The sequence below is a fragment of the Schistosoma mansoni genome, chromosome 4 (genome assembly GCF_000237925.1).
Source record: "Schistosoma mansoni strain Puerto Rico chromosome 4, complete genome".
Classification (NCBI taxonomy): Eukaryota; Metazoa; Platyhelminthes; class Trematoda; order Strigeidida; family Schistosomatidae; genus Schistosoma; species Schistosoma mansoni.
Window position 1 is genome coordinate 11,718,387 of NC_031498.1, and position 27,876 is coordinate 11,746,262.

A 27,876-nucleotide genomic window follows, 5' to 3' on the forward strand; every position below is an offset into this window, starting at 1 on the left:
ATGTCCTATCTTTTCCTCCCGTCTAGGGCTGAGCATTTGAGAGGACATTCAAAGAAAGTCCATAAACCGAGATCAAATCGTCTACGTCTGGAGTTTCGTTTCTCGCACCGAGTAGTGAATTACTGGAATTCTCTACCAGAACACGTAATATCAGCACCTTCTGTTGATATATTCAAGACGAGATTGGACCTCCACAGTGTAACAAACTGCAAGGATTAAAATAGGTCACTAGACCTTCTATCCTTATTACTGAAGACTGAAGACTGAATTTATAACAACATAATCGTAAATTTAGGAGAACCTCATAATGAGAACTGGAAGTTATTAGTAGAGGTTTTGAACGCGATATTGTGATAGTAACCATGGAACTGAATTATCTTCTAATACAATAATCTAGCTTTTTAGATTTGGTTTCTTGCTTTCAGTGTGATAACCTTAAGAGCGTAATTTGATCCTGATACGTTACATTGTATGGACCGAAAAGTTACTATTTCGCAATGGGTGATTTGATGAAATTTGTTCGTCAACAGTTCTTTGATAACAACTGGACTAAATCTATTGATCCTGATTCTCTTAATGAAGAAAAGCTGGAATGTATCGATGCTTCTTTTAGTCATATGGATGTAAAATCAAAGTTGTGTCTACTCTTAGCTTTCAGCAACATGAAACAAAGTAAAGTACAACAGGTTTGTGATGATCATTATCAAGCTTCTTACTATCTTGTTTACGTTCATAATGTTGTACCGTACTTAATTTTTTATTCAATGCCTGCAAGTGTTTTGTGTTCCGACGCATCATCTAAATCCGTCGTATGATATCTTCATCTCTCGTTAACCAAAAACTTCTTCACTCTTATTAAGTCATTCACTGGCTTATCTCTTCATGGTAGGAAGTTGATAGTTCTTATACAAAGGCATCTGGTTGTTTTTTCAATATGGATCAACTGTTTGTGGGGTCCAACATTATTTTAGGCCAAGAATATGAGGTATCAGTGTTGGCTTTTCAGCCTTAAACTTTTGTGTAAGATGCTGGTTCAAGTATAAATAAAATACCAAAGCTAGGGGATATCCTTATTCGCTTCACACAAAATAACAATGAATCTTAATAATGGGTGAGATTATTATTTATGGACGATCTTTGAGAGACCAAAGTGACCTTGACTGTCCACTTAACAACTAGGACCAAATGTGGATTATAAACCAGTGTGAGGAATTAGAATTGTAATTCGCCGTTGATGGTTAAGGTTACGAATTAGATTTAGGGTTTTCATCACGAACTGACATCAGCTATAATGCTGAAATTCTTTTTAACCAAATGGAAGACCCGAGACCTAGTATCTTATACCTGGTTGGTTTGACCATAAATCATAATTTCGCCGGTGCGAATGAGTAATGCGGAAAGACTGGGTAAATTAATATATGCATAGTTTTTGCATGAGTAGTGAATTTATTGATGTTCTCTTCCTGTTTCTGACGTTAAACTCATTCATAATATGCTCAATACAAAAGCTCGTCCCTATAAATTTTGATTATTCTGCGCGTTACGACCGTAAAACCGCTATCTGCATGTAAAACATTCTGCACTCGTCTCATTTTAGGTTCAAAAATATCAATCAAATAGTTGTAGGTTTACGTTCGTATTTTTGTTACATACAAGTAGCCGTAATTGCACTGTACCCATATGTAGATGATGTTTGGATAGATTCTAAGAACTAATTTCTGTCCACGCCGCATTCTAATTTTACTCCTTTTGGTGCCATAAATAGACCTGCTTTATCCAAAGTTATTTCTACTGCATAATTTCTCAGTTAATTTCTCACAACTCAATCACCTACCTCGACGAGCGGTGTTTAGTAGTGTAGGAGTAGGTTGGGAGAAAGACAGGGACGGCCAAAGCAAGACGTATCATCGGTCCATAATATCATTGATTGCTGGTCGGAGCTATGGTTAATTGTTTGGTATGGGGTTGTGGAGATTGTTGAGCCCTATTGAAATCGTGAACCGACCAATGATGAGTCCCACACTAGAACGAAGCGGCCGTCCAATGCTCTTAGGTTTTCAATACTAGTCCAACACTAACCGTTTCATGATTTCAATTTGATTTTTTAATTTATTAAACTCCCTCAGCAGGCACTTGGGTATGAACCATATTCTGAGTATGAGGGCTAACGACACTGGTTTCTTAGATTAAGCTAGATGGTGCGAGGTTCACAACCGGGACTAAGTGGCCTAAAGTCAATTATCTGAGTTGCCAAGCCATAGATCCAACAAGCCACTAAAGATTACCTGGTTGGCGTCTATACGATTATCATGACCGATGGTAAGAGGTGATGAGTGACATGACTCATAATCGGTCGCCATGGTGCAGAAGCATCTACTCCTTGCCTTTCTTATATAATAAGTTTCAATATGATCTCATACCTCTTATTTAGCTAACTAGCTCCCTCTTCTCGAATTACACCGTTTGTTTTTTATCTTCTGCTACTAGTACTGTTACTGCAACTACTGTGGGGTTTGTCTTGATCACTTCACTTAACTGTATATACTCGGTGTATGTTATATCTTATGGCCCTATCAAATATTACCCTACAAAGTCGCCAGTCAGAACATCGATTTGTGTAACCTTGTCCCTATGCTACGTCAATTATGCGTTAACTAACATGAGCAGTCTAGAGTCAACTTTGAGTCTTCACTGGTATTCAAAATGGTAACTTCTCATCTAGCTCAGCGCGTTCAGCCCAGAACACAAATATCAGCCTCTGCTATAGGGATCGTATATTTCAAACGTACGTAGTTTATATACAAACAGACGAGGCCACATCACACCATAAAATAAAAATATTATTATTATACAAAGTCAAGTCAAAAGTGACTGCGAGTATAGTAGACTGTAACTAGTAAATTTGGAATAAGTTAAGGATGGTAAAACGTACAACAGTAGCCAATAGGTCGAGTGGAAGCTTATGACTAAAGGAATACCTATATATATATATATATATATATATATATAATGCAGTTAATAATTATCCAATGAGAATATATGTAATAATAGTTTATAAACATAAGTCCTAGCAGTTGCCATTCATTTGTTCTTCGTTCGGATATAGCAGTGTAGCAACTTTGAATGATGAATATATATCCCATGTCTTACTTTCTTTATGACTGACTAGGTGACACGATGTAGAACATATTAAACCACATCTGATGACTGCTCGTTGAATGTGGCCCGTTTATTTCCTACTTGTTTGTGGTCAATTCTTATTTAGGACACTAATCATTAGCTTGTCCACATACAAGAGCTGACCTAATTTAAGTATCAAGCTTGATCTTTACGTGGTGATGAATTACAAGCTGAATTTGCCAATCAGTGTTCGTTTTCATTCGTTCATTGCTAACTGGTGCCCTCAACTTAAGAATATTCAGTGACTGTCTTATTCTAAAGGATCATGTACAACTTGCAAGTTAGATTAATATGCTTGGAAATTTCTGTTCCATCCATAGTGACCTGTATCTTTATATTTCTACCAGACATTTCCTAAGTCTAAAATTTGTCTACATTCAATATTTTATGAACTATAGAGTTACTTTAATACTGGGACTGGTTGTCCTACTGAATATGTGTAAATATATCTTCATCAGTAGTTACTAAGTGGAATACCCAGTGTTCAACATTTACGTGAAGATAGTGAATAGTAGTCAAACTTGTGCTTAGAATACTCAGTTTTCCAGGCCATGGTATTTCAGTTCTGAACTTACAGTCATTTGAAAAGCTGCTAGATGTATTTGTATTATGTGAATTACCACTTCAACTAAATAAAAGTTATCTCAATTTTGCGGGTAACTTTTTGTCTTTCTATGTAGCTTCCTGTAAGTTGAGCAAAGTCTTTGGTGTAATCGGAGCCAATTATTGAGGATATCTGGTCCGTTCTAATTACTTTTTTAAAGCTGCAGTACATTTGTATCGACCTAAAGAAATTGGTCACTGGAGAGCCTTTCTTAGTTCCTCTCCCTGAATTGTCATAGATTTTCCAGATTTTGTCGAGTTGGTGCTCATACTCGGATGGCCGCGACTAGAATAAATCTTAATAAAGAGTTAAATTCACCTATATTTGGAAGTCAGTATAGGAGGTACTACAGTTTAGAGCTGTTATCTTGAATATTCAGTCATTACTCTTATGGCTTCTTGGTAAGTGTAACTAGGTTAGTCCCAAATATCATTTACTTTTTTGACTTGTAATATTACTAATATAGGACGATATCTTCATACATTACGACAATATTTACAGATAATGCAACTGTAATATAGTATGGCTCATACTATTGGTTTCTACCGTCGTTTGTTCACAATTACATTCAGCTAACCTCAAATTTGAATGTGTCGCATCGCTACCCCCCTCTCTATTCATAACTTATGCATGTGCCTAGCAGCTCACAGCTTTATTCAAGTGTTTATCGTGTCCACAAGTTGTTTCAAGGTCTTATCTATCTTCCGGATACTCCAAATAGATATATCATTGTTTGTTTCCAGTTAGTTCTTAGGTCAATTCTGTATTTTCCTACCTATATTTGTATGACCACAGAATATAGCTGTGATCATAACCAATTTTTGTCCGATATTTCAAATATTTAATATGACTTGGTGCTCTTGTTTTATTCCGCTCACAGATTAATAAACACATCGAAAACATATTTCTCCAAGCTCTGGATGAAGAAAACAATCTTGTCAAAGCTGTCGCTACAATTCTGCACAGTAAACAAACTCTTAACTACCTCAATTTCGACATTTCTCCTACTAATGAGGCTTTTGGGAAGAATATAGATAAACTACTAAAAAGCGCTACTAATTGGAATACTGTAGATACCCCTCTGCTAGCAGAATATTTGGGTCGTAATGTTCTAGACAAACTTCTTAGTTTGAAAGGAAGTGATAAACCTCCAGCCAGTCTTTCAAAATGTGGTTTCCAACGACGTGGAAAGCTGGAATCAGAACATTTGAAGGAATCTTACCTTGAAAAATTAAAGGATGAATGTCAACGAAGACGTGTTCATGTTCCAATACCTGGAAGAAGCTTTGCTCGTCAAGATGAAACAGAAGATTCTGTTGCTGTTGAGGTGGTAAGTAATTCAGGAAATTCGGTTACTTCGTTGCAGTCAGATTCTACCTCATTTTCCAGACGCAAAAGCACCTTTCCACGTATATCTGGTCAAAGTTCTGATGATTTAGATTCAAAGCGATCTTTGACATGGGCTCGTGCCAATATCAATAAAACCGGAAGCAACAGCGAAAATAGACCTATTTCTACAAACGACAGAATTAGTAGTCGGAGTCCTGCTATGGCAGGCGTCAAGAAGCATTCAGGAATAAAATTGCTAGAGTTTGATGAACTACCTGCATTCGGACCGAAAGCTAAACAACTTCGTAAAGGTTAGTTAAAATCTAATTTTCTATCTCTCCTTTTACTTATGAGTAATTTGTTATGGATTGGGAGCTTATGGGTTGGTGAGCAAAATAAAAGATTTCTGATCGATGAATAATAAGCAATGATACGATATGTGACTGAGTGGTGCCTGCTCACTGGACTAATTTGTTTGCTCAAGCTCCCGACTGATTTGAAATCAAAGTCAAGAACACTAGCCGGGGAAATAGGTTTTTTCATGTATTTATGTAACATGCTTCTATAGAAAATCTATTCGTCATTCACGTGTATCAATGAATTATTGTTGAAACTGAGTTTAATGGTCGGAAGTTCTTCTTGTCCTACTCCATGGTCGTGAAAAATGATCACTGAAGTTTGAAGTTTATTACTCCTGTCTTGCCACTTTCTGCCTAACTTGCTGTGTTAACCAGATCATGGTCCAATACAAACACATAAATTAACTGTTGTTCTGATCAGCATAGCGACATCAGGGTTTTCGTAAAGTTGTGAGAAATGACTAGCACTTGGGATTTAATAACTTAGATGACGTGTTAGAATCCACCACTATTTTGTAAATACATTCATTCGCCTTCACGGAAATCTTCAACATTTTTGTTCTTATCGACATCTTATTCATGCGAAAAATATTTGTTATTCTGTTAACTTCCTCTTTCTATGATGTTGCATATTATTGTCGCTTCGTTTGGTTTGCTAGTATGCTACCTTCCACGTTATTTTGGGGATTGTTTAGAACCCAGACAGTTTTAAACAAGGTGGTTGCTTGTGGTAAAATATTTGACTCCATCGATAGCATCGCATTATTATTGAGAATATTCAACGCAGCTGGTTTATCAATTAAGAGGAATAGGCTTTTCTTTCTGTCCTCTCTGCTTTTACATTCGAAGTCTTAAGTACCTCTTTTAAGTTTCCATTGTTGTTTCATTCTACGCGGTGTTTTATGATTTGTAAAGGCTTTCATAGTAAGATACTCATACATCATTAGTTTGTCAGACATTTAATTTATTTGTCAGAAGTCGTCGTTTCAGACAACTATGGAATACATTTTGTTACAAATGCAGTGACACTGGGGATCACTATTATTAAATATATATTTGTTTCAGTAACCACTGACACGGTTCCATTATGAAGAACTCGGCGTCTATAGTAGGTTATTTAGGTAGAAGAACGATACTAAAAGATTACGTCTGTACTGCTTTTATGAAGTCGAATATTGAGATTATCTTGCCGCTATGATCAAATGAAGGAAGCAGTAGGTAGACAATTTATAGCATAGTGTTTTGCAACGATTGGTATTTCTGTCAGATTATTCTTGACTCATACCTCTTTGCTAGTTAAGCTTAAACGGATCATGCTGCTTAGCTGAGAATAAAACAGTTGCTCGGAAATTAACTGAAGTTGAAAATAGTCGTCATATTCCAACTGTGTTCTAAAAGTATTGGAGTCGCCGCGAGATTTGGTGATTATGAGTTTGTACTATTAAGGAGTCCCAGACAAAAATGAAATGTCTGTTTCTTGATTTCTAACAGCTTTCTAGTTGACCTCAAGTTGTAGCAAAAGTTAGCTTCAAGGTATGTTTTTATACTGTATAAATTTGGCCATTAGTCGACAAATTTCCGAAACTCTTCAGTGAATTTGTTATCATGTAATTATTTCTATAGAAAAAGAGCGCGAAACGAAAATGAAACTTAAACAAGAGAAAGAGGAGAGAGCCCGTGAGAATAAGGCCGCTCGAGAAGCTTCCAGATTAGCTCGTCAATCTGAACGACAGGCTTTACTCGAAGCTCGCAGACAAAATATGTCCATCTCATCTCCGTGGTCAAATAATCATCAAGAACTTTTGGAAAATAAAACTGAGATGCAAAGTATGTCGTTGAACTCCAATTCTAAATTTATGGGTTATGATCCAGGTGCCTTTGAAACTAAACCATCTTTTACAGTTTCATCGAAAAATTTCCCACAAGATTTACCACATAAGACGGAACCAAATAATCATCGCCAGTTCCCACTTCACCTTACATATTCAAACGTTCCGAATCGCCTTATTTCTCCCCAAACAAATATTGACATTAAACCAATCATTCATCATCCGCTTCTGTCTTCATCTGTCCCTGTTGGTTCCAAAAATAGTACAATGTATGTTGAAGAAGAAGATGATGATGACGATGACATGCTACAAAATGGTGAATCCGGAGTGTACACTCTTGGATTTCCTAAAACCTTGTAAGTTCATACATAACTCATTGATCTAGGTATTGTTTTCGATAGTTTTGTTGTTTCATAATTTATATTTTGAACAGCATAGGACTAATGCTTCAGATCTTTCCTGTAAAATTTACCAATAAGGTTATTAGAAAATTACCGCATTAGATGAGATACAGCAAAAGCACCGATGGTTTTATGACAGTGACAAAGCTGACAGAATAATTAGCATTTTCTGGAACTCGAGCAATAGAAAAATTCATACACTACTGCCCTGAAGCTTTTAACTTGTTTTTAAATTCATTTAAAAATCACCTAACATATCTGTTCTAATCTATTACGCCCTCTGGATATTGTCATATTGATAAATCTTGCTACCTATACGCCTAAACTTTTCCTAAACGGTGTGATCTTCAGTTGTAATCATTGTAGACGATAGCTATCAAGATCGTCTGCCTTAATCCTATTCAGAAGTATAAATGCTACAGAATAATTTATTAATGAACAATATAATGTTGTTTCCTTTTCTTAAAGAATTACTAAATAAACTGTACGAGACCAGATTAAAATTATCACGTGTGTTCAATCTAGTTTAGTATTAGGATATATATGATAAAACTAGTTTTGTTCCACATCTGTTGGACTTGTGATCTCTTAAGAAATAGATTTTTAGTTATCTCTGATTGATTTTTACTCTTCCTTCGTCCAACTGCTACGATTTCCACAACATGTATACGGAAATCCTGCACGTACGTAGTTTGTCAGATAAACGGGTTGCAGTGAAAAAAGTGGTGGTTTGTAAAATAATTTGACGAATAACTTTCAGTAATTTCTGATATCAAAATCGATGTGTGTATTCATAGATATTATCCTTTATGTTCGTTGTTTGTGAACATGAGCTCACTAACGCTTGGTTAACTCCACGTCAAGTAGTCCTTAAAGATATTGGATCAGTTATCACTTTATTGTTTAACGTTGAGTAAATTAAAGTAGTGAAACTCATTAGGGTACTGACAATATTTGGTCCTTAAAATGCTTGAAATCAATAGAAAATATCTATTATGCAACCAAAATTTGAATTTTAGTGATTAAGCTAAATTACAAAAGATTCCTGCTCCCAAGGCAGATTGTGTTAATGTACTTGATATGATTCAATAAGCAGTAATGAACATCTTAACCTTAATTTGTAAACCTATATCAGAGCTCCAGCCTGACTCTTGATACCTAACCCTAGCCTTTTTGCATTATCCCTGGTGTCGTTTGGTGACGAAAACTCACAGAAACGTACAACACTAATCCAACTGCTAAGATGCAACATTTAACCGTTTCCTTTTACTGCAAAAAATAATTCGACATATGAGGATTGATTACTAAGATAAAAGATTTTATTCTACTGTCACAATACTGATTTTTACTGTTAATTGTTTTGTAACTAGGCAGTGTTTTCTAATTGACTGATAGGTCGCTAAATGTCGTTAGCATACTATACTTTTATCCTCGGTAGTTCTTTAACTAGTTCTCACCTCGTTCTTTGAATAATTGAAGATATCTTCACACCACCAATATCTTTCTTATTTTTTTAGCAGTTTCAACTCACCTTTTAGTGCTAATCTTACTGGTATCCAATCTTCTAGTTTCCCATCTGGCCCTATGACGTCATTTGCCGGGATTCACTCATCAAATTCACAATCAATCAGTAATATACCGGTCTCCAACTTAGGACAGACCCATTTTGTTCAATGTCTTCCTCCCAATTATTCTAATGTTTCTTTCTCTCCTGTATCACAAACACTCAATACACCTGTTAATCATATCAGACTTATCAGACCTAGTATTCCACAACCGAATACAGGCGGCGTTGTTAAAGTTATAAATGCTCCATCTGATTCACCGGTTAGAATCATTTGTGTAATGGATCCTAATTCTTCTAAAACTGCACCAAATGCTGCGCTGCAGTCTGGAAAACCTTCAAATATTAACATGTCACAAGGCCAAAACACACAAAGTGAAAATACCAATCATGGATTGTCTAATAATTTTTCACAGTCGTCGGAATTCACGTATCCTATATCTACTACTGATGCGCAGTTATTATCTCCTCAGCAAGTTGCATCTATCCCTTCAGAATCAGTAAGTGTACGTATGTAATTATCATTGAAGATGGATGTTTTGCGTCTCCATAATCTGTTTTTCTCGGAAGTGTTTATAAAAACTAAAATTTTCCACGTTTTACACCTACCATCTTTTGCAATTATAATTGATTGTTAGAGTTTTCTTTCGCACTATGTTTAAATCTTAGAATAGATGATAACGGAATAATAATCAGATCAATCTCTCACACAGATAGCGTTTCCTTTGACTACAATCTAGGAAAAATGATAAAAAAGCTGCTCGAGTTAGTTGACGAACTCCGTTATCTGATTAAAACGATCGCCAATCAACGATTAATTAAATCAATGCCTTTTACGTGTGTACTTTATTCGAATAATACTTAAAAGTTTTAATTTGTGAATCCATCTTACTTTTAGGACCATAAAAAGGATTCACTTTTTTAACGAAAAGTGTTTTGACATAATTGAAATTAAATTCTTAATAAGACATTGGAGCCATCGATTATTGTCCATTCGCAAGTGTGTCACTTAGTAATAAACCCTAATATTGTTAGTTTTATAATCAGTTCTCACTGATCCTTTGCGCAATTGTATTTTTTTTGAAATCTATGTATTGTAACATCGTCTACCTTACTTAAGATTTAACACTAAATACTAATGATTTGATAATAAGTTCTCAAAATGAAAATTTGCTCTTGATACTTATTTTACACCATAGTTCTCTACAAATTATAATTATATTTAACTCATTAGGTAAATTAAAGTAGGATAAAAGTTTAAGTATTCGTTTTTGTCAAATTACTCAGTATTAGTAATAGCTACTAAATAAAATAAATCAGTTTTTTTATATATGCTGGTCATTACAAGTTGCTTTTTTTAGTAACTTTTGCTATACTACTATCCAATCGTTTGTTGAATAATACAAATATGTAATCAATGTAGTTTCCAGATAGTGATTTCGCTTAATACATAGTTTATTTTCAATATGTTGATACTTCTATTTATTTTAGAGATTCCTGAATTATCATGATAAATATTTTGTTTGTATTATTTTTAATAATTTGTGGTATTATAAAGCTGTTTTTAATTTCTAGGTTCCTAGTAAGGTTGTCAACAGTTCCATTCCAATTTTACGTCCGAAACTTAATTCAAGTAATCCGTTAGTATGTATTGCTCCTCGTCCAAATCGTTTAATCCAAATAAATTCTACAAATAATAATATCTGTGAAAATACAGTCACTTCTCAACCAGTTATCAATTCATCAGAAAGTAATCAAATATACTTATCACCATCATATTCTATACAACATCAAACACCAGTCAATTTAATTAGACCATCTAATTCCACTGTTGTTATTGATAATAAACCAGTTGTGTTTGCATCAAATCCAACGATCTTAACTTCACCACAAGTTCAATCTCAACGACCCCAGCTTGTACAACGATTTAGTGTTATAGCACCGAAACCAACAGTTCAGGTATAGTGATTTGTAGCTTATTATACTAGAACATACATTTATTCAGTGAAGTTCACCGTACTATTAGTTTATTTATGAATATGGAAATGTTATTTACTGTTCTGTCAGTGTTTGTGGTTGTTATAGAATATACAATATAACTGTATACATTAGCTGTTTATTTCAGAAGCCGTTTATGTAAATCGAACTTAAATATGTAACCTAATCTTGAAACGTATTTTTTACGGCTTATGGCTATTTATTTGGCTTTATTTTGACTTCAAAGTATCTTTGACTATTCATCTGTTTAACTTAAATTTACTCTCAGTAACTGGTTGGAAATTAGGTAGTCATATTATCGGAATAGAATTTTCATACGGTTTTATTTATCTTTTACGCAGTATAGTTTTGAATATTGACTTAGTCGTTCACTTTTTTAAATGTAATGTATAAAAGGTTTTTTAGCGTCACTAATTTACAAAGTGGTTTTGGGATAAATTTAAAAATCATTTACACCGTATTTTCTGTTTCTTTCATCTAGTCTTCAGTAAATCAAACGTATGTTCAGATATTACCGCGACCTACAGTGACAACCGTTCAAGCAGCTAGACCACCTAATTTGACTGTAATAAGACCATTGAATCAAAGTAAAATTCATGTGGATTCTCCTAATTTAACAACACAAAACACCACTAGTCATCAAGTTGCTGTATCGAATGCATGTGCTAATAATGTCACTGGCATTTCTAATCTTAATATATCAAATCCCTGTGATATATCTCCCGTATCTATTACCACAAGTCTTCCAAACTACAACATACACCTGGCAGAAACTTCGAATACTATGGTTCCTAATGAAACAAATCTTATACATTCATCACAACCTTCATTAACAACGGTTACTGGCAATATTGTTAATACATCTACAAATTTGTCATCTGTGAAAATTCAAGATGATTTATGTTTAACCGAATCACAATTAAGTACAGTGCAAAGTTTATTCCAAGATGCGAATCGCGTTACTCGACCCGAAAAAGCAATGATCATATCATTCATAGCTGGTTCAAGAGGTAAAACTTTTAAAGATACTATACATATCGCATTCAATTTAAGTGTATTTTTTATCATTAATTTGACTTTCTACAATCAGTGTATGTATACATTCAGTTTACTCTTGTTTTATGGTGTGTTCGTGTGTATGTGTACATCATAATACTAATGTGGGTGATATTCTACAGTCATTCCACTTATAATGTATGTTTCATTCAATAAGATATTGGGCTTAATTCTACTGGTTTTTATACTTCTCAATTGGTAAGTAAACAAAGTGATCCCATGGTATAAATTCGTTAACAATTATGTAGACAAATTACTTCTTGGTTTTTACCCTTTAGACTTTGATTCTTATTATTACTACTTCATACTTTCGATTTGTCAATTTAGTTCGTACCTTTCTAACTATATATGTATATGTTTCGTCTCTTTCTATCATTAATATTATCACAACTGCCATGTACGCTTCTCATCTCGGTAATTCCTTGTTGCGCTGATGTAATATATGACAAGTTGGATCAATCCACATATGTGCCAGGTTCTATGTTATATGGAACTGGCCAACTGTATTAAAGTATTCCTAAATAGATTATTAAAATTGTATAACACTTGTTACGAACTCGAGTCTCATGGAAGATAAATCTTGTTGATGAGTTCCATCCAGATCAAACTCAGGTCTAGAGTTCCCTGCTGACCACTTTCAACAATCATTATAGTTCTCGAAAAGAACATATTACTTTGCTTGTATTATTTGATAAAATAGAAACTTGTAGTCAGTAGTCTTAAATGACTGTGTATCATAATATAGTTTTTCATTAAACTTCTGTTTTTACTCACCTTCCATTCCTTATATTTAGTTTTTTACGTTATTGCATCTAAGAAAGTATGGAAACGTGAGTCGAAGTACTATTGTGATTCTTCTCGATTTTACTTAGTCAGTCAACCAGTTGTATCCTGTTCTGTACCTGAAATGTATAATGCATAGCTACCTCATTTCGAGCTTAAAATGGAGAGATAAATATGCTCGTCAAAAGTTCAACTTGATTCTTTTGCTTTCTAAGTGTTCTATAGTCTTAAAGATTGTGATATTTTGTCATTAAAATTGTCCATTAATTTTCTTAATTATCTACCCCAGATATGAAGGAAATCTGGTTAGTATGAAATTTATGAACAAAAATATATTCAGTTTACACATTTACCAAATAAATTTATTTTGTAGGTTGTATTCGCCGTAGATTGATTTCACTTGGAGTATAATTGAAAAGTGGGTAGTACTGAATGAATACAACTCATGAGTGAGATTATTCTCTAATAAACCCTTAAAATAGCCTAATTATTGTTTATCAGAAATACAAATAAAATTGTTAGTGTTAAATTATCTAGTGTGTTGCATATAAATGATAACAGCATCTTAGCCACTAGGTATATACTTAACAGAATAATCGATATAGTCTATTTTATTTTTGATCTTGAACAAAAAATATTTCACGAAAACCTATAAATTGTCACAGTTGAACTCACGAACTGATATTAGCTAGACCACCATTAAGAACATGGAAACAGTGGACGAGTTTTTCGCTGTAGTATGGGACTCCTTAACAGTGCGCATCCACGATCCCGCACACGAAAACCGAGCCAAGGACCTTCGCTCTCGTGCTCGAACGCCTAACCTCTTAGAAATTGACCCGGGATCCAGTAATTTCCAGGTTTCACTTCAACTAATCCATGATATCACAACCCTGTATTGATCGCCTGCGGTGGGTCACTGACTGAACTCTTCTGGTCATGGATTCTAACCAGAACTGTAGGAGCTACGGCTTAAAGCCAGTCACTAGTGAATACATAATTGTTATCAGTATGGAGGACTTGTGGAAATCGCAGTATTTTCACGAGCGCGAGATCGGAGGTTTGGGGCTCGGTTCCTGCGTGCGGGCTTGTGGATGCACACTGTTAAGGAGTTCCATACTAGAGCGACACGCTCGTTCATCTTTTAAATAGATTTATTTAATTAGATTCTTGTCATTTCATTTGTTTCTCTGACACTGTACCTTTTGCTAATGGTATGAGATTCATAAATAGGGATTTATGGTGAACTTTTGTGTGTTCATGTCAAACACGTTATTTATGTAGCTGTTTCGAGAATGAATCAGTTATCTCACCAAAGAGATTAAATTGAAATGATAATGTCAGTAAATTAATGAAAACTATCTTTGCAATCATATGAATAAATTTGATAGAATATAACATATATATATATATATATATATATATATATATATATATATATGTTGTTTGGAACTTCCAATTGATGTCTAAAACTGCAATTGATCGATCTCTTATTGGCATATTTGAATTCTGTTTGAGTTGCCTCGATATTGCCATTAAATTACAAGCATTTTCAACAGGTGTGTTGGGTCGTATTTGTTCACTTCTGACGAGTCCCAAAAGGGACGAAACACACGTCCTGGATTCCGGTATTAACCAACATTCATTTCTGCTTAATATAACTCATCCAATACATGTTTATTTACTTGACTATAAGTCACACCGTTTGTATTAAGGCTAATTTTATTACGTAGCTATAAAAAACCGGTGTGGGTAGAAAAAGATTCAGATTCATCATCCATTGATTGAAAAGCTATTGCTTTTATCAATAAACCCCCACCATTCCACAAACCTAACAGTTAGTCTTCTAAAACATGACTTTCCTGTTGAGATTTTTAATTATTTGTGATCATGATCGGTTTCTTTCTGAAAATAACCGTCGAATGTTATTACTTTTTTGTTTCTTATTTCCCGTTGTAATAAATTTTGTTATTATCTGTTTATTACAAATAAATACATTTCCAGATAATCCACGTCCAGAAACTGGTCAAATAACTCGTATCCGTCTTAGTGAACATAGAGAACGTGTTCTTAATCAGAATACTGGTCAACTAATGGATTTAGCTGTGGACACATTTCTAACCATGGATTATTCAACTGGAAAATATGAGAAAGTAAAATGTTATCGTAGTGATACACCTGAAAATCTTGTTAATCTACCTTTACATAGCAGTATATGATGATGAAGTATTCTTTTGTGGTTTGTTTCTATATGTATAATTTCACCACTGACTTCCATCACTTTTATTCTCTCTATCTCTCTCTTTTTATTCATACCTGTGCCGTGATACCTCATTTACCATCATCGTTGTTATTATTATTATTATTATCACTACAACTGTTCTGTATACAATGAATTTCCCTCTCTCTCTCTCTCTCATTTTTATTCATCACCTCTCCTCTTCCATAATGTATATCACGTGGCGTAACACTAACTATTTGTTTGTCTATATGCATAGTTATTATATGACACGTCATAATCCTATTGTTTATTTATTTTGGGTTTTCTTAAATTTCAAGATTATTTTTCAAAATAGTACTTTCTCTCTCTTCTACCTGTTTAATCTTTACTATGTAGACTGATTTACTGACAATATTTATGCTGATGCATATTATGCTAAGCTCAATTAATTTATATGTTAAAATTTCAATGATAGATTTTCGCTAATTTTCTTCCTATTTGTTTAAATTTAAAGGAGTATTGTTTTGTTTTTCTTATTGTAACGTTTCAATTTATACACATACTACTACCACAACCACCACACGTTCATGTTACTGTTAATAATAATAGTTAAGAATAGTGCAGATAAATAGACGAATAGTAAAGAGAGAGAGCGAGATAAAGTAAGAATTGAATAATATTACACACACACATACTCTCTCTCTCTTAAGTTTTATTTTCTAAATGGAAAACTACTTTTCTAAACTTTGCCATTTTTTAAAAAAAACATTATTGTGAATTGTACAGTTAATTGATTATATATATATATATATATATATATATATATATATATATATATATCTCGAAACGTAAAAACAACAGACATGTCCACGTATATTGTAAATAAATATAGTTGACGTATATTTTGTGTTCTTTTTGTTTCAGTTATGTCCTAACTATATCAAGTGTTGCTTACGTATATGTGTATATACTTTTATTTTACATTGTTTTGTAATATAATCCACAATCATTTCAGTTATATTTAATCACTGGTTATGCTATTGAAAATTTCATCCTCTGGAAGAGCTATGAATCCCAATTGATTGAACACTGGGTGGTGATCAATGTCATGTGTGTCAAGTCCTTCTTAGTGCAGATCGAATGCTATCGATCAAGTTGCAATGTGGCCACCAGTCTAGGTGGCTCAACACTGTATGCACTATGTTGAGATAAGATGGTGGTTGGAGGTGGTCAACAGGAAACTCTGGACACGGGTTTCGTGCTACTTGGCACTCGTCAGCAAGGTGTACCTGTAATCTTGAGGGAACTGGTGCTCCTTGATAGATTCGATCCCGCGTCACCCAGCTTCACAGTCAGAGACGTTACCATTGAGCTATTTGGGCTGTGACCGATTTCCTGTAGGACTGAGATGTAATCACAATTGATTGATCACTGGGTGGTGGTCGATGTCATGCGTGTTGAGTCCTTCTTAGTGCTGATCGAATGCATTCGATCCGTTTATACACTGGAAAGTTTCAAACTAGATTATAACAAATATCTAGTTTTATCTTATTCTAGTTTAAATTCTAACATAATTACATGAAATTAACAAAATATCAGTAGAAATTAATGGAAAGAAGTTAAGAATTAGTGAAAAACTATTGTACAATAGTAGTTCTATATATGAAATAAAATGCATATAAATTGATAATAGATCTTATGATGTTCCATCTTATTGAAATTAATTGATAATGTAGTTAGTTGTACCTTATAAATCGAATGTGCGAGTCACATCTCTATTAAAACAAATAAGGTTAGTTAGCCCTAGACAAATGCTATGACTCTGATAAAATCTTTCTTTTAAATAGGAATTTATTTGTATTTAATATTTTCCTGAAAAAATATGGTAATATTGTTTCGAATGAGTTGAGTATCCCAATTTAACATTGTCATAAATCATGCATCGAACTAAGCAATCTCTGTTGACGATAAACAATTCACAATACATGATAATACATCACTTTGTAGATATACGATTACTAAATCATTGTCACTGTCTTTTTTGACTTATTATTGTTCACCATTATTAACAAATTGAGATAAATTAGTTTACACTTTTAATTTAATAATTTTTATAAATAAAAACAGGGTTTTGTTTATTTTATAAATGAAAGATAAAAATAGTTCTTGTTAAGGGTTATGGCGTGGAGAGATCTATATGTTTTCTGATAAGTGAGCATTTATTTTAAAAAAAAACAGGCTTTTGTTTTCGAAGCGTAACTTTGAACTATAGTTAAGTAACAATAACGAGAATTGTTGTTGAAATAAATTATAAACACGATTATATTCTTTTTCCATAATTTTGGTTGTAAATGGGTTACGTACGTGTTATCTGTGAAATGTTGATTTCTAGGCAATAAATAAACCTGATACAGGGTTTATTGGACCCTTAACGCAAGCTGAACATGAACAACTTTATCCTCGAACTGACAAACCTGATTTGTTGGCTGAGGTAGCTGCTGAAGAAAATGAATGGATAGAATTTGAACGGCTTGATGAAAAAGAAGCTGTTCAAGCTGGAACTGCAGCTTGGACTCCCTTAACACCACCCTATATCGACTCACATTTCTCTATATGGTCTCTGTCAGAATCTATAAGTGCTAGTCAGCTTTATTTGGGTGGAAAGCTTCCTCCACCTCCAACAGCTAGTTGGGCAAAAGTATTACGACGAGACTATACAGCAGATGATTACGAAGAAGAAATGGATTATATGCGTGCTCGAGCTGAAAATGAAATCAAATATGAAATCGGTGAACTGGCTCCTGTACGATATGCAATTCACGTTCAGGTAACATCATAGTTATTTAATTTCTGGATTCCATTGTTTATTATTTTTTACCCATAAAATATTCTCACGAGAAACTGATGGTATGGTTCGAGTAGCTTTGTGCTTATTTTTCATCTACTGGTTTTTCATACTAATGTTTTAAAATCACATCCGAGCAGCGGTTCCATCTTGACGTGGTTGCTTATCACAACAACCTAATTGAGTTGAACATGTTTTGCGTCTTACATAACATCTTAATCAAGGTGTCCACACCTATCTCAGACTTGGCGCTGATTACGATTAACCGACTTTTCATCTTTTAAGTTAATACTGTCTGTTTTTTGGCACTTCATCGTTTCAAACCTTTTTCCTGTCTCGCAATAAATAACATCACAAAAGCTTAGAATTTAATGAGTGTCATTCCGCTCCTACATGTATTTGTTTTTTTTTCTCTTAGGTTGCTTCAACGTATTCCGAAAGTTTGATGATTTCTTCTTTGGCTGAAGATTATTATTGTATAGCAGGTTATATTGGTTGGTGTGATCTGTCCGATCCAAGTCTCTCCAATCATGTTCAGCAAATGAGTCATGATCCGTTACTTGTTGGTTTGCGTTATGATGTTAGTGAAATGGATGGCGATTATCTGTTGGATTCAATGGTAAGTGTATTTTTAAATTTCATTTAGCAAATAAACGCTATGTTATACTGTATTTCGTTTGCAAGTAGTTGTTAGATTTACCGGAATAACTCAGCTGATGTCCAATAATATCGGAAGACAAACTAGCTTCTAGGTATATTTATGTATCAAAATTTATAATACTAATTGGTTCTACAACAAATAGTAATCATCATAGTTTCAATTGCGAACTTGGGTGGACAACTGTCTCACACCCGACATTTTTTCGGTGGAGTTTTGTGCTCTGAGCTGGATGGTTTGGTCGCATAGCTTTCATCGTTCTTCTGAACGATATCATCAGCACAAACTTCAAGTAGGGGTGAGGTGTTCAAATATCTCCACATATGACTCACACCATGTCCTCTAGACCTCAATCTTGATTGTTTATAGTTGACCTTTAACCTGCCATTGTCTACCTCTTTATTTTGTTTGTATCTCCCTTTGAGTTGATTCTTGGTCCTATGTCTGTCCACGATTTTTCTAATTGGTTGGTGTATTGAATCAATTTCGATGTGTTTGTTGATTACTGATTGACCTGAGTACCAGCTTCTAAAAATTCTCTGGTGTTTTTAGAATTCCCTTTATCCAAATCTCACATTTTCTCAGTCGAATTTGTGTCCACAGTTGTCCACATGCATTGATATAAGCTAGGATATGTCATGGCGTTTGAGCGCTAGTTTATGTTCATGCAGGCGAAGATGAAGAGGGCGTCCACTTTATCCGATGTACCGTCTTTCTCAGTTGAAACAATTTATTTTGTATATGATGTTCAGTTTTTCTTCTTTTGTCATCTCATCCTTTGGTTTGCATAGGATTGATTGGAGTGATTTTATTAGTTTGTGTGCTATATCTATTCCTAAAGGCTTCAAAAATCTTGTTGTAGTTTCTGATATGCCTTTTATATATGGTAGGATGATCCATTTGTTGGTTTCTGTACTTGATTTTGTTCCTGCTGATGCGTTAGGTTGATATTTTTTGATGAAGCTGATTGGATAGCCGTTCTTTTGAAAGATAGTCTTTAGATATTTGTCTTCATTTCTCCGCGCTGCAAATGTGTTGCAGTGTATCCTCGCCTTCTTGAATAAAGTTTATACTCGATTGATTTTGAGTTATTGGATTTTTGCTACTGTAATTGAGAATTCGATCTGTGTGAGTCGGCTTCCGATATACTTGAGTCTCCAGCTTTCCTGTTTCGTTTCTGGTGGTTAACACATCCAAGAATGATAGTTTGTTGTTTGAATCCACCAAAATCATCCGCCTGAGATACAAATCTCCACCATCTCACACCCGACATTATTATGCTCCACTGATCATGGCTTTTCACTAAGTCTCCCGGAGCTTCATCTTAAAGCCAATCACATTTTTATTATTAATTATTGTCAAAATAGAAAAATTTGTGGAGATTGTAGAATTTCCATCCATAGCAGGAAACGGATCAGGGTTGCGCAATGTCACAGATTGATTGAAGTTAAACGCTAACAATGTTGGATGCCTGCTCAGTGGTCTAGAGGTTAAGCGTTTACGCGCGAAACTGAAGTTCCTGGGTTCGTTTACTGGGTGAAGTGTCATGGATTCGTACTTCTGAGGGGTCCTATACTAGAAGGAGAAGGCCGTTCAGTACTTCCATGTTTTAAATGGTAACCTATCTGTGATCATTTTGTGATTTAAATTATAAAAATTCTGCGATCGTTACAAATCCCACTATTCTAAAAATAATGATTATTTTGCATGAAACTCACATTCATTGCAATGCACTCAACAATAACAATAGTTGAGTGTCAACGCACACAAGCATCAAAATGATCGGTCCATCTTGGTCAGATGATGGATCGACCAGTAAGAAAACAATTGGTCTACAGTTATCCAATGAAATACAGGGATGGGAATCAAAATTAGTTACTCGTAAGTAACATAGTTATTATACACAAATTTCACTAGTTGAATCTCGCTCTACGAAATACTTTAATGTCTGAATTTTAAATGAATGATTTGGAATTTCTGAAATAATTGTTTTCTTTGTATGTTGGATATTGATTATCAGTTGACCGGATGACTCTAATTCTTCAGGATTTACTACGCATATCTTCATTTCTATCAGGGTTGTTGATGTTGAGTCACGGTCTCTATTTCTCCACTGTACATGATTAATATGTATAACGATCTGTTTTTATTCCTTGGTTTCTTACGATGGAATCTAATTTGTGTGTAAAAGTATTGATGAATAAATAATTCAGTTATTTTTTCTTCCATAAACATTGTAATTTGCTGTCAATTCTAAAATGAATTTTCATGCTTAAATCGATAGAGAAATTGTGTGCATACCTTTTTAAGCATAGTATTCATTAAACTACGGTATTAACTAAATTTCAGTAGTCATAAGTAGTTAGTAAGAGGTTTTCTGCATAATTACAGCCGGATATTTGCAGCTTATTTGCGAAAATTTCTTATGTTATTTGGAAATCCTAATCTTTTGTATTCTTAGTAGAGATAATGATGACTGGCGGAACACTACACTGCTTCATTGGTTGTCTTTTATATAAATAAGGCTTATGAAAACAGTAAACAAACTATTATATATGTATATATTGGTATGCTGTAATCAGTACTTTTTAAAAGTCGTTTTTACTCAATAAGTACATTGTCCAGTGGTTATTACTTCAAACCAATTAGTTTTGACAATAATAGTTGTTTTACTAATCAGGCGATCGAGTACCGTTCCAAACAATGATATCTTCAATTTTTTTTTATTTTCTAAAAAGATTTATATTTTAGTGATTAGAATAACATCCTCTTTTCATTATTGTATCAATATTCAGTCGAAGTAAGTATCAAACAATTTAAGGTGGTGATGAATTAGTCCGATAGGAATATATACACAATCATTGTTTATGATCCTCATAACTTTACTTTCACAAACGTATAATTAAATGACCAGTCAGTTCGTATTCAAACATGTTTCTTCCTTCGGTTGAAATAATTATCTTAGCTTCGGTGTAAAGTTTGTCGATTAAAATGACTTCAAAGAGTTGAAATACCTATTATTTAGATCGATGGTTTATAGATTTTTTACTCGATTTAAAAGTACTATGGTCACTGGGTGTTATTTTCTGTATAACTTTTGATTGATTAAATTGATAATACAGACAAATTGGAAATTGTTTTAATACGAAATGGGATCTAACGTGATTGAATAAATCGGACGGCTTATACTCAACAACGCTTCAATGATGACAATCACACGTGAATACGAAGACAGAGAGAGTGAGAAAGGAGCTTGCAATAGAATTTTGACATCTCGAAAAGTGACAAATATATGAGTAGACCTACAGTCTATGTAGTATTTTACTAGGCAAAGAAAGAATCTGTTAAAATAGGTATGAATAACATAGCGTTGCTACATTACTAAAACAATACTAAATCAATGTCGGAATGGTTACAATAATATTTCTGGTCTACAACACCAACGAGTCACCATAACAATAAGGTGTGAAAGGCCATATATTAGTTGTTCCTTTAGCAACCCTGATTTGTTACAGTAACACTAATACAGATCATTCGTAAAAATTCATGAATTTGATCTTATGTGGGTTCGTTGATGTATGGGATCAGTTACTGATTTTCTCACTGTCCAAAGACAGAAATTATATGGTATGAATTTCAATCCATATGAAAATAAGCTTGATAGTTAGCTAGTTGTATCATTAGCCCAAACCTGGGTACACTGTAAATCACTGAATTAAATTTGCTTGGTTACTTTCATGTAAAAGTATGGTATAAACCCGAAAAACTAGTAATTGCTACAGGAAATCATGAATCGTACGATACAAGTAATAATATGAAGACGGTAGATACGAATCGACTATACATCGAAGACTAATTAAAATGACACTTGGATATGATGGTTTCTACGTAATTTATCTACACTGATGAACAGTTAAATTTGTAGAAACTAAACTGAGTAATAGTTAACATTAATTAATCAATAACTTACTGTATGGACACAAATTTACAATATTATAAAATCAAACACCCATAACCTATAGACACAACTAACTTACCGAGTTGTGTAATTACTCTTTAAAATATTATTATATGTCATAGAGGATTGAAAAAAAAATTTCTCATGTCACTCGCACTCCAGTCATTAAGTCTTTTTTCTTTCTATCGGAATGTATACTAGTCAGAGTGTTCTTTGTTATTCTCATAGTTGCTAATCCAAATCAATTAAAATCAAATGTTAATACTAGTTCGGAAACAATTTTTTAAGTAATTTTTGTCTACCAATTGTAGATGTAATGTAGGTCTAATCATTGTAGCACTCGAGTTCCCAATGTTAGTCTACAGGTTGAAGTCTAACCCCACCTACATCGGGTGTGGCAACCTGGGCAGTAAACATCATAAGCTCTCTGATATGAAATAAATATAGCTTAAACGTAGAGATATGTATTTGTACTTTCTAACTAAATTAGTTTCATGTTGTCCGTTTAGAAAACAGTTAGAATAAATTAATCATCAATACAAATCGTCATCATAGTGAGTAAAATTTTTAAGAAACAATGTAATCTATAACACTTACTCATATATCCAGTTAAATTTGACAAAATTACAACTCTCAATGCACACATAGACACACTTGCTAACCATAAGCTACCTTAAACCAATCACGTTGTAGTTCTATAGTTTTCGCACACATGGTTTATGACATCGTTTTATTTTTAAATAAGAAGAAAACGACTAAAGTTTCTATTTGTTTTTTTTTGGTTTTAGATCGATAGTAATTTCTCAGCAATTGAACATCAACAACTTGTATTCGATTTAGCTATTGGACCACATCAATTAAGACATGCATGTCATTTAGCTTATCGTCATCCTAAATTAAAATTAGTACTTAATCATTGTGGTTTACCTGTAGAGTTTACTGCAAGCAGATCAGGTGAGTTGTGTTGATTAATGGATTGTAAAATTTACATTGTGTTAAATATTAAAACATTTTAAGAAAATATTACATGCTGAGTTTTTCAATACAGGTATTTTGTGAATATAATTAAAAGTTATACTTTCTTTGTACAAACAAATAAATTTTAAAAAAATGGTAATTTAGATTTTCTGTTTTGTTTATCATTTATTTGTACTATTGTGACTACATATTAGTTATTATGATATTGTTATGGGTGTTATCATAACATGTGTCTTCTTATATTTAAAATGTTAGATATGCTCACTAGTGACTGACTTCAAGAAGTACTTCTTGGAGTTCTAGTGAGAAACAGTGACCAATGGAGTTCAACCACGTCTGTTGTGAGATAGGAACTCACTGAAGACACAATTGGTGAACGGTTGCTCAACTTCGTGGATTGGTTGAAGTTAGACATTAACACCATAGGATGCCGGCTCAGTGGTCTATCGGTTAAGTGCTCTGGCGCGAGACTTGTAGGTCCTGGGTTCGAATCTCACGAGGCGAAATCGTAAATGCGCACTGCTGAGGAGTCCTGTAATAGGACGAACCGGCCGTCCAGTGCTTCCAGGTTTTCTTTGATGGTCTAGCTTCAATTGACTCATGCTTTCAACTATGAAAATAAGTTGGATTAAAAGTGTTCACTAACAATGTATTTACTAATAAAATCAGTCTGTAGAATCTAATTTTAGTTACATATAGCATATGTTACTGTTAATTAATTATCAATCTTGTTATCCTTTTGCCCACCCCATTAAGAAATAATCTACCAACTTCGTTATTGTATTCGTTTACGTGATAATTGTTTAACCATACAAGTTGGCACTTTCTCAAACCTTCAATAAATACAACAGAAGGTTAGATGAGTAGTCGCAAGTAATTTATACCGTTCAGACATATGAGTTGTGATTATGTGAATGAAAGATGATAGAGTGCCAAAATTATATACATCTCATCACTTACATTTTTATGACATTTTCTTTTTGAAATCGATTGATGTATTTTTATAAAGTGAAAATTCCCATTTTGACATTTGATAAATAAAAAGGAACGAATCGAGCGAAGAAATTTCTTTTCAATTAGTTTTTCATCATGGCTCTACACTAATATATATATATATATGATTTACAATAATTAAATAACACTCATGGAGTAGATACGTTACGTAATAATTATATAATGACATCGATTATAAACTAACATTAATTGGAAGAGAAGGATTAATACTAATCAAAGTTATTATTTGAAAATCAAATCTAGTTTTCTGGCAAAACTAGAAAATGGTCCACTAAAAGACACAATTAGCCATCTAGCATCTTATTCTCGCTATATAGATGATACCTTCATAGTATTAGAAAAAGAACATGAAAAGAACATCCTTAATATGTTTAATAACATCCACCAATCAATTACTTTTACACTAGAAGAAGAACAGAATGGTAGTATATCGTTTCTAGATGTCCGACTAACCAGAAGAGTAGATGGAACATTAAAAAGAGGGTTACATAGAAAATCTACAGTTGGACAGTACACTTATTTCTATAGCGCAGTCCCAATGAAATACAAAAAAACTTAATAAAGATCCTGGCTCATCGTGCTAGAATGATTTGCTCTGATGACATTATTTTAGATGAATTGGTTAATATTCGAAACTTGCTTAGTAGGAATGGGTACCCAATGAAATTCATCGACAAACACATGATGGAGTCTAAAAGAAGGACAAGGGTACCTACCGTTCCGAAGAAGGTATTGTTCCTAAAGTTACAATTCTTAAATGATGCTACGGAAGAAATTTTGACACAGAGGTTAAGAAGGGCAGTACAGAAAACATTTAATGCAGCCCGACTTAGTACCGTCTTCTACAACTGCCCCACAATAAGAACTGTTAATAAAGACAGATTGCCTGAATTCGCCACATCTATGTGTATTTACCAATTCAACTGCTCCTGTGGAGCCAGTTATATAGGGCGTACAATTCGGCAAGTTCGTCAACATATAACAGAACACCATCCGTCGTGGTTGACCGAAGGACAGGTAAAAGGGATTATGAGTTCTATTCTCGCTCACTTGGTGGACACAGGTCATCAGGTTGAACTGAATAAAGCTTTTAAGGTTATCTACCCTATTCCATCAAATTTGCCACATGGTTTACGAGCTCGTCTATTACACATAGCTGAAGCCATCGCAATTCATATTCACAAACCGAACCTTTGTATCCAAAAGAAGTTTGTACAACCACTCTCGCTACCTTGGCCATCGGTATAGCGGAGTTTGTAGCATAATTTCGGTAAACAATTATCTTATTCCTTCCATTTTTTGTATTTTTGTATTTTACTTATTCTCTTCATTCGTCTCTTGATTCTTACATAACTACTATATTACTGACCATTCATCAAAATATTTTGTTAGTTCTTTCTTCTATTTTTGTATATTATGCAACGTAGCAACTGATTGATTTTCGAATAATAACTTTGATTAGTAATAATCCTTCTCTTCCAATTAATGTTAGTTTATAATCGATGTCATTATATAATTATTACGTAACGTATCTACTCCATGAGTGTTATTTAATTATTGTAAATCATATATATATATATTAGTGTAGAGCCATGATGAAAAACTAATTGAAAAGAAATTTCTTCGCTCGATTCGTTCCTTGATATATTTTTATTCAATTGACTTGCAATTTACAAACAGTAACAGATCTCGCATTCAGTTAGTCTAAACGAAGTGCACAGTTAGCACTGTAATACCGTAAAATAACTGTTTAGTAAATACCCAGTGTCTGCATATAAACTAATTCACTTTATGATAGTTACGTGCGTTCTATGTCTTCTTAATTCTTTTAAATAAGTCTGTGATTCGGATAACGTGTTTTTTTTTAATATTTGCATTCGTTTGTGAAGTTTGGCTTATTGGTTAAATAGCTAAAAGTTGTTTTAGATTCGAACTTCAGTCCAGTTGTGTCGGTTCATGTGACTTCTCACAATCTTTCAGGTGTATGTGCAGCATCAAGTTCAAAAGTAGAATGGGAGTTTTTAGACTATTTGAGTGACAACCTAATAATGTTTCTTCATCATAACTATTTAAATTTTGTGTAATCTTGTTGATGCATATATGTATGTATATTTAGAAAAATTAGATAGATCTATCAAATATCAGTGTTCTGAATAGTTATCTTTGATTTTTTATTAATAGAACGTTGATCGACCTTTTTTCTTCTATTTGCTTTTTACCCCAATATAATAACTGTCACATATCTGTACATTTCACTAATCCCCAATACTTTATTTGTATCCATTCGGTTGTCTTCTTACTCATACAAGATAATTTAGCTTGGAAGAACTGGCGCTCAGATTTGGAACTACTCAGTCGATATCCAAATGTTTATTGCAAAGTGACTGGTGCTACTGGTTGTATACAAAAGTCTTCAGAATTATCTAATGATACATCCGATGTTTACAGTATCGATCATTGGTGTGCCAGTTCAGCTTTATCTCATGCAATCAGTTGTTTTGGACCAGGTCGTTGTTTGTTTGGCTCCGGTTGGCCAATATGTCGATTGTTCCAACCAAACCAAACAGGTTGGCCTGAACAAGCCACAGCTAGTGATTTACAAACATGTGATATACCTGGTGAAATAGCCGCTAAACGTGCAAGACGATCAGTTCCGTTGAAGGTTCTTAATTTATGGGAGACGGCTAGATTAGTAGAACATGCTATGGGTGATGCTGGTTATGGATCGGTTGAAGATAAAGAGAAAATATTTTCGACAAACGCACAACATGTATATAGTTTATCTATTCGACCATATGGTTCATGTCCGAAACTTAAACGTTCTGAATAATTATTGAACAACCAATTGTATCATATTATAAATTATGTACAAAGTATTATGCATTATTATCTATACTCATTATCGGTGAATTTGTTTTTATACAATGCAAATTTACTTAGTAATGGATTTTTCTCCATTCTATCTGTATTGTAACATTTTTTTACTGTTATATAAGGCAGATAATTGTGTTTTTGTCGGGATTGTTTCATTGTAAATAATGTTTATAAATTGAGCAGCTTAACCAAGATTTTTTTAACTAGAACCTGGTAGAAACTGTA

The 27,876-nt window shown here is 33.7% G+C and overlaps 1 protein-coding gene across 2 annotated transcripts; it reads left to right on the forward strand.

Moving 5' to 3' along the window:
* Nucleotides 1-497: 497 nt before the first annotated feature.
* Nucleotides 498-27,790, forward strand: Smp_024780.1 (hypothetical protein; the record flags this gene model as incomplete). 2 transcript variants are annotated; one of them, XM_018796828.1, is made up of 12 exons in its annotated part: nt 498-686; nt 4,665-5,114; nt 5,151-5,424; nt 7,096-7,657; nt 9,220-9,772; nt 10,842-11,225; nt 11,773-12,274; nt 15,108-15,314; nt 17,739-18,151; nt 18,588-18,788; nt 23,574-23,739; nt 27,087-27,607. In XM_018796828.1, the coding sequence occupies 12 exons, from the start codon at nt 498-500 to the stop codon at nt 27,605-27,607; spliced, it is 4,422 nt and encodes a 1,473-aa protein (XP_018651930.1). The 2 variants fall into 2 exon arrangements, with proteins under 2 accessions (XP_018651930.1, XP_018651929.1); XM_018796827.1 differs by having other exon boundaries at nt 4,665-5,424; nt 27,087-27,790.
* Nucleotides 27,791-27,876: the final 86 nt, after the last annotated feature.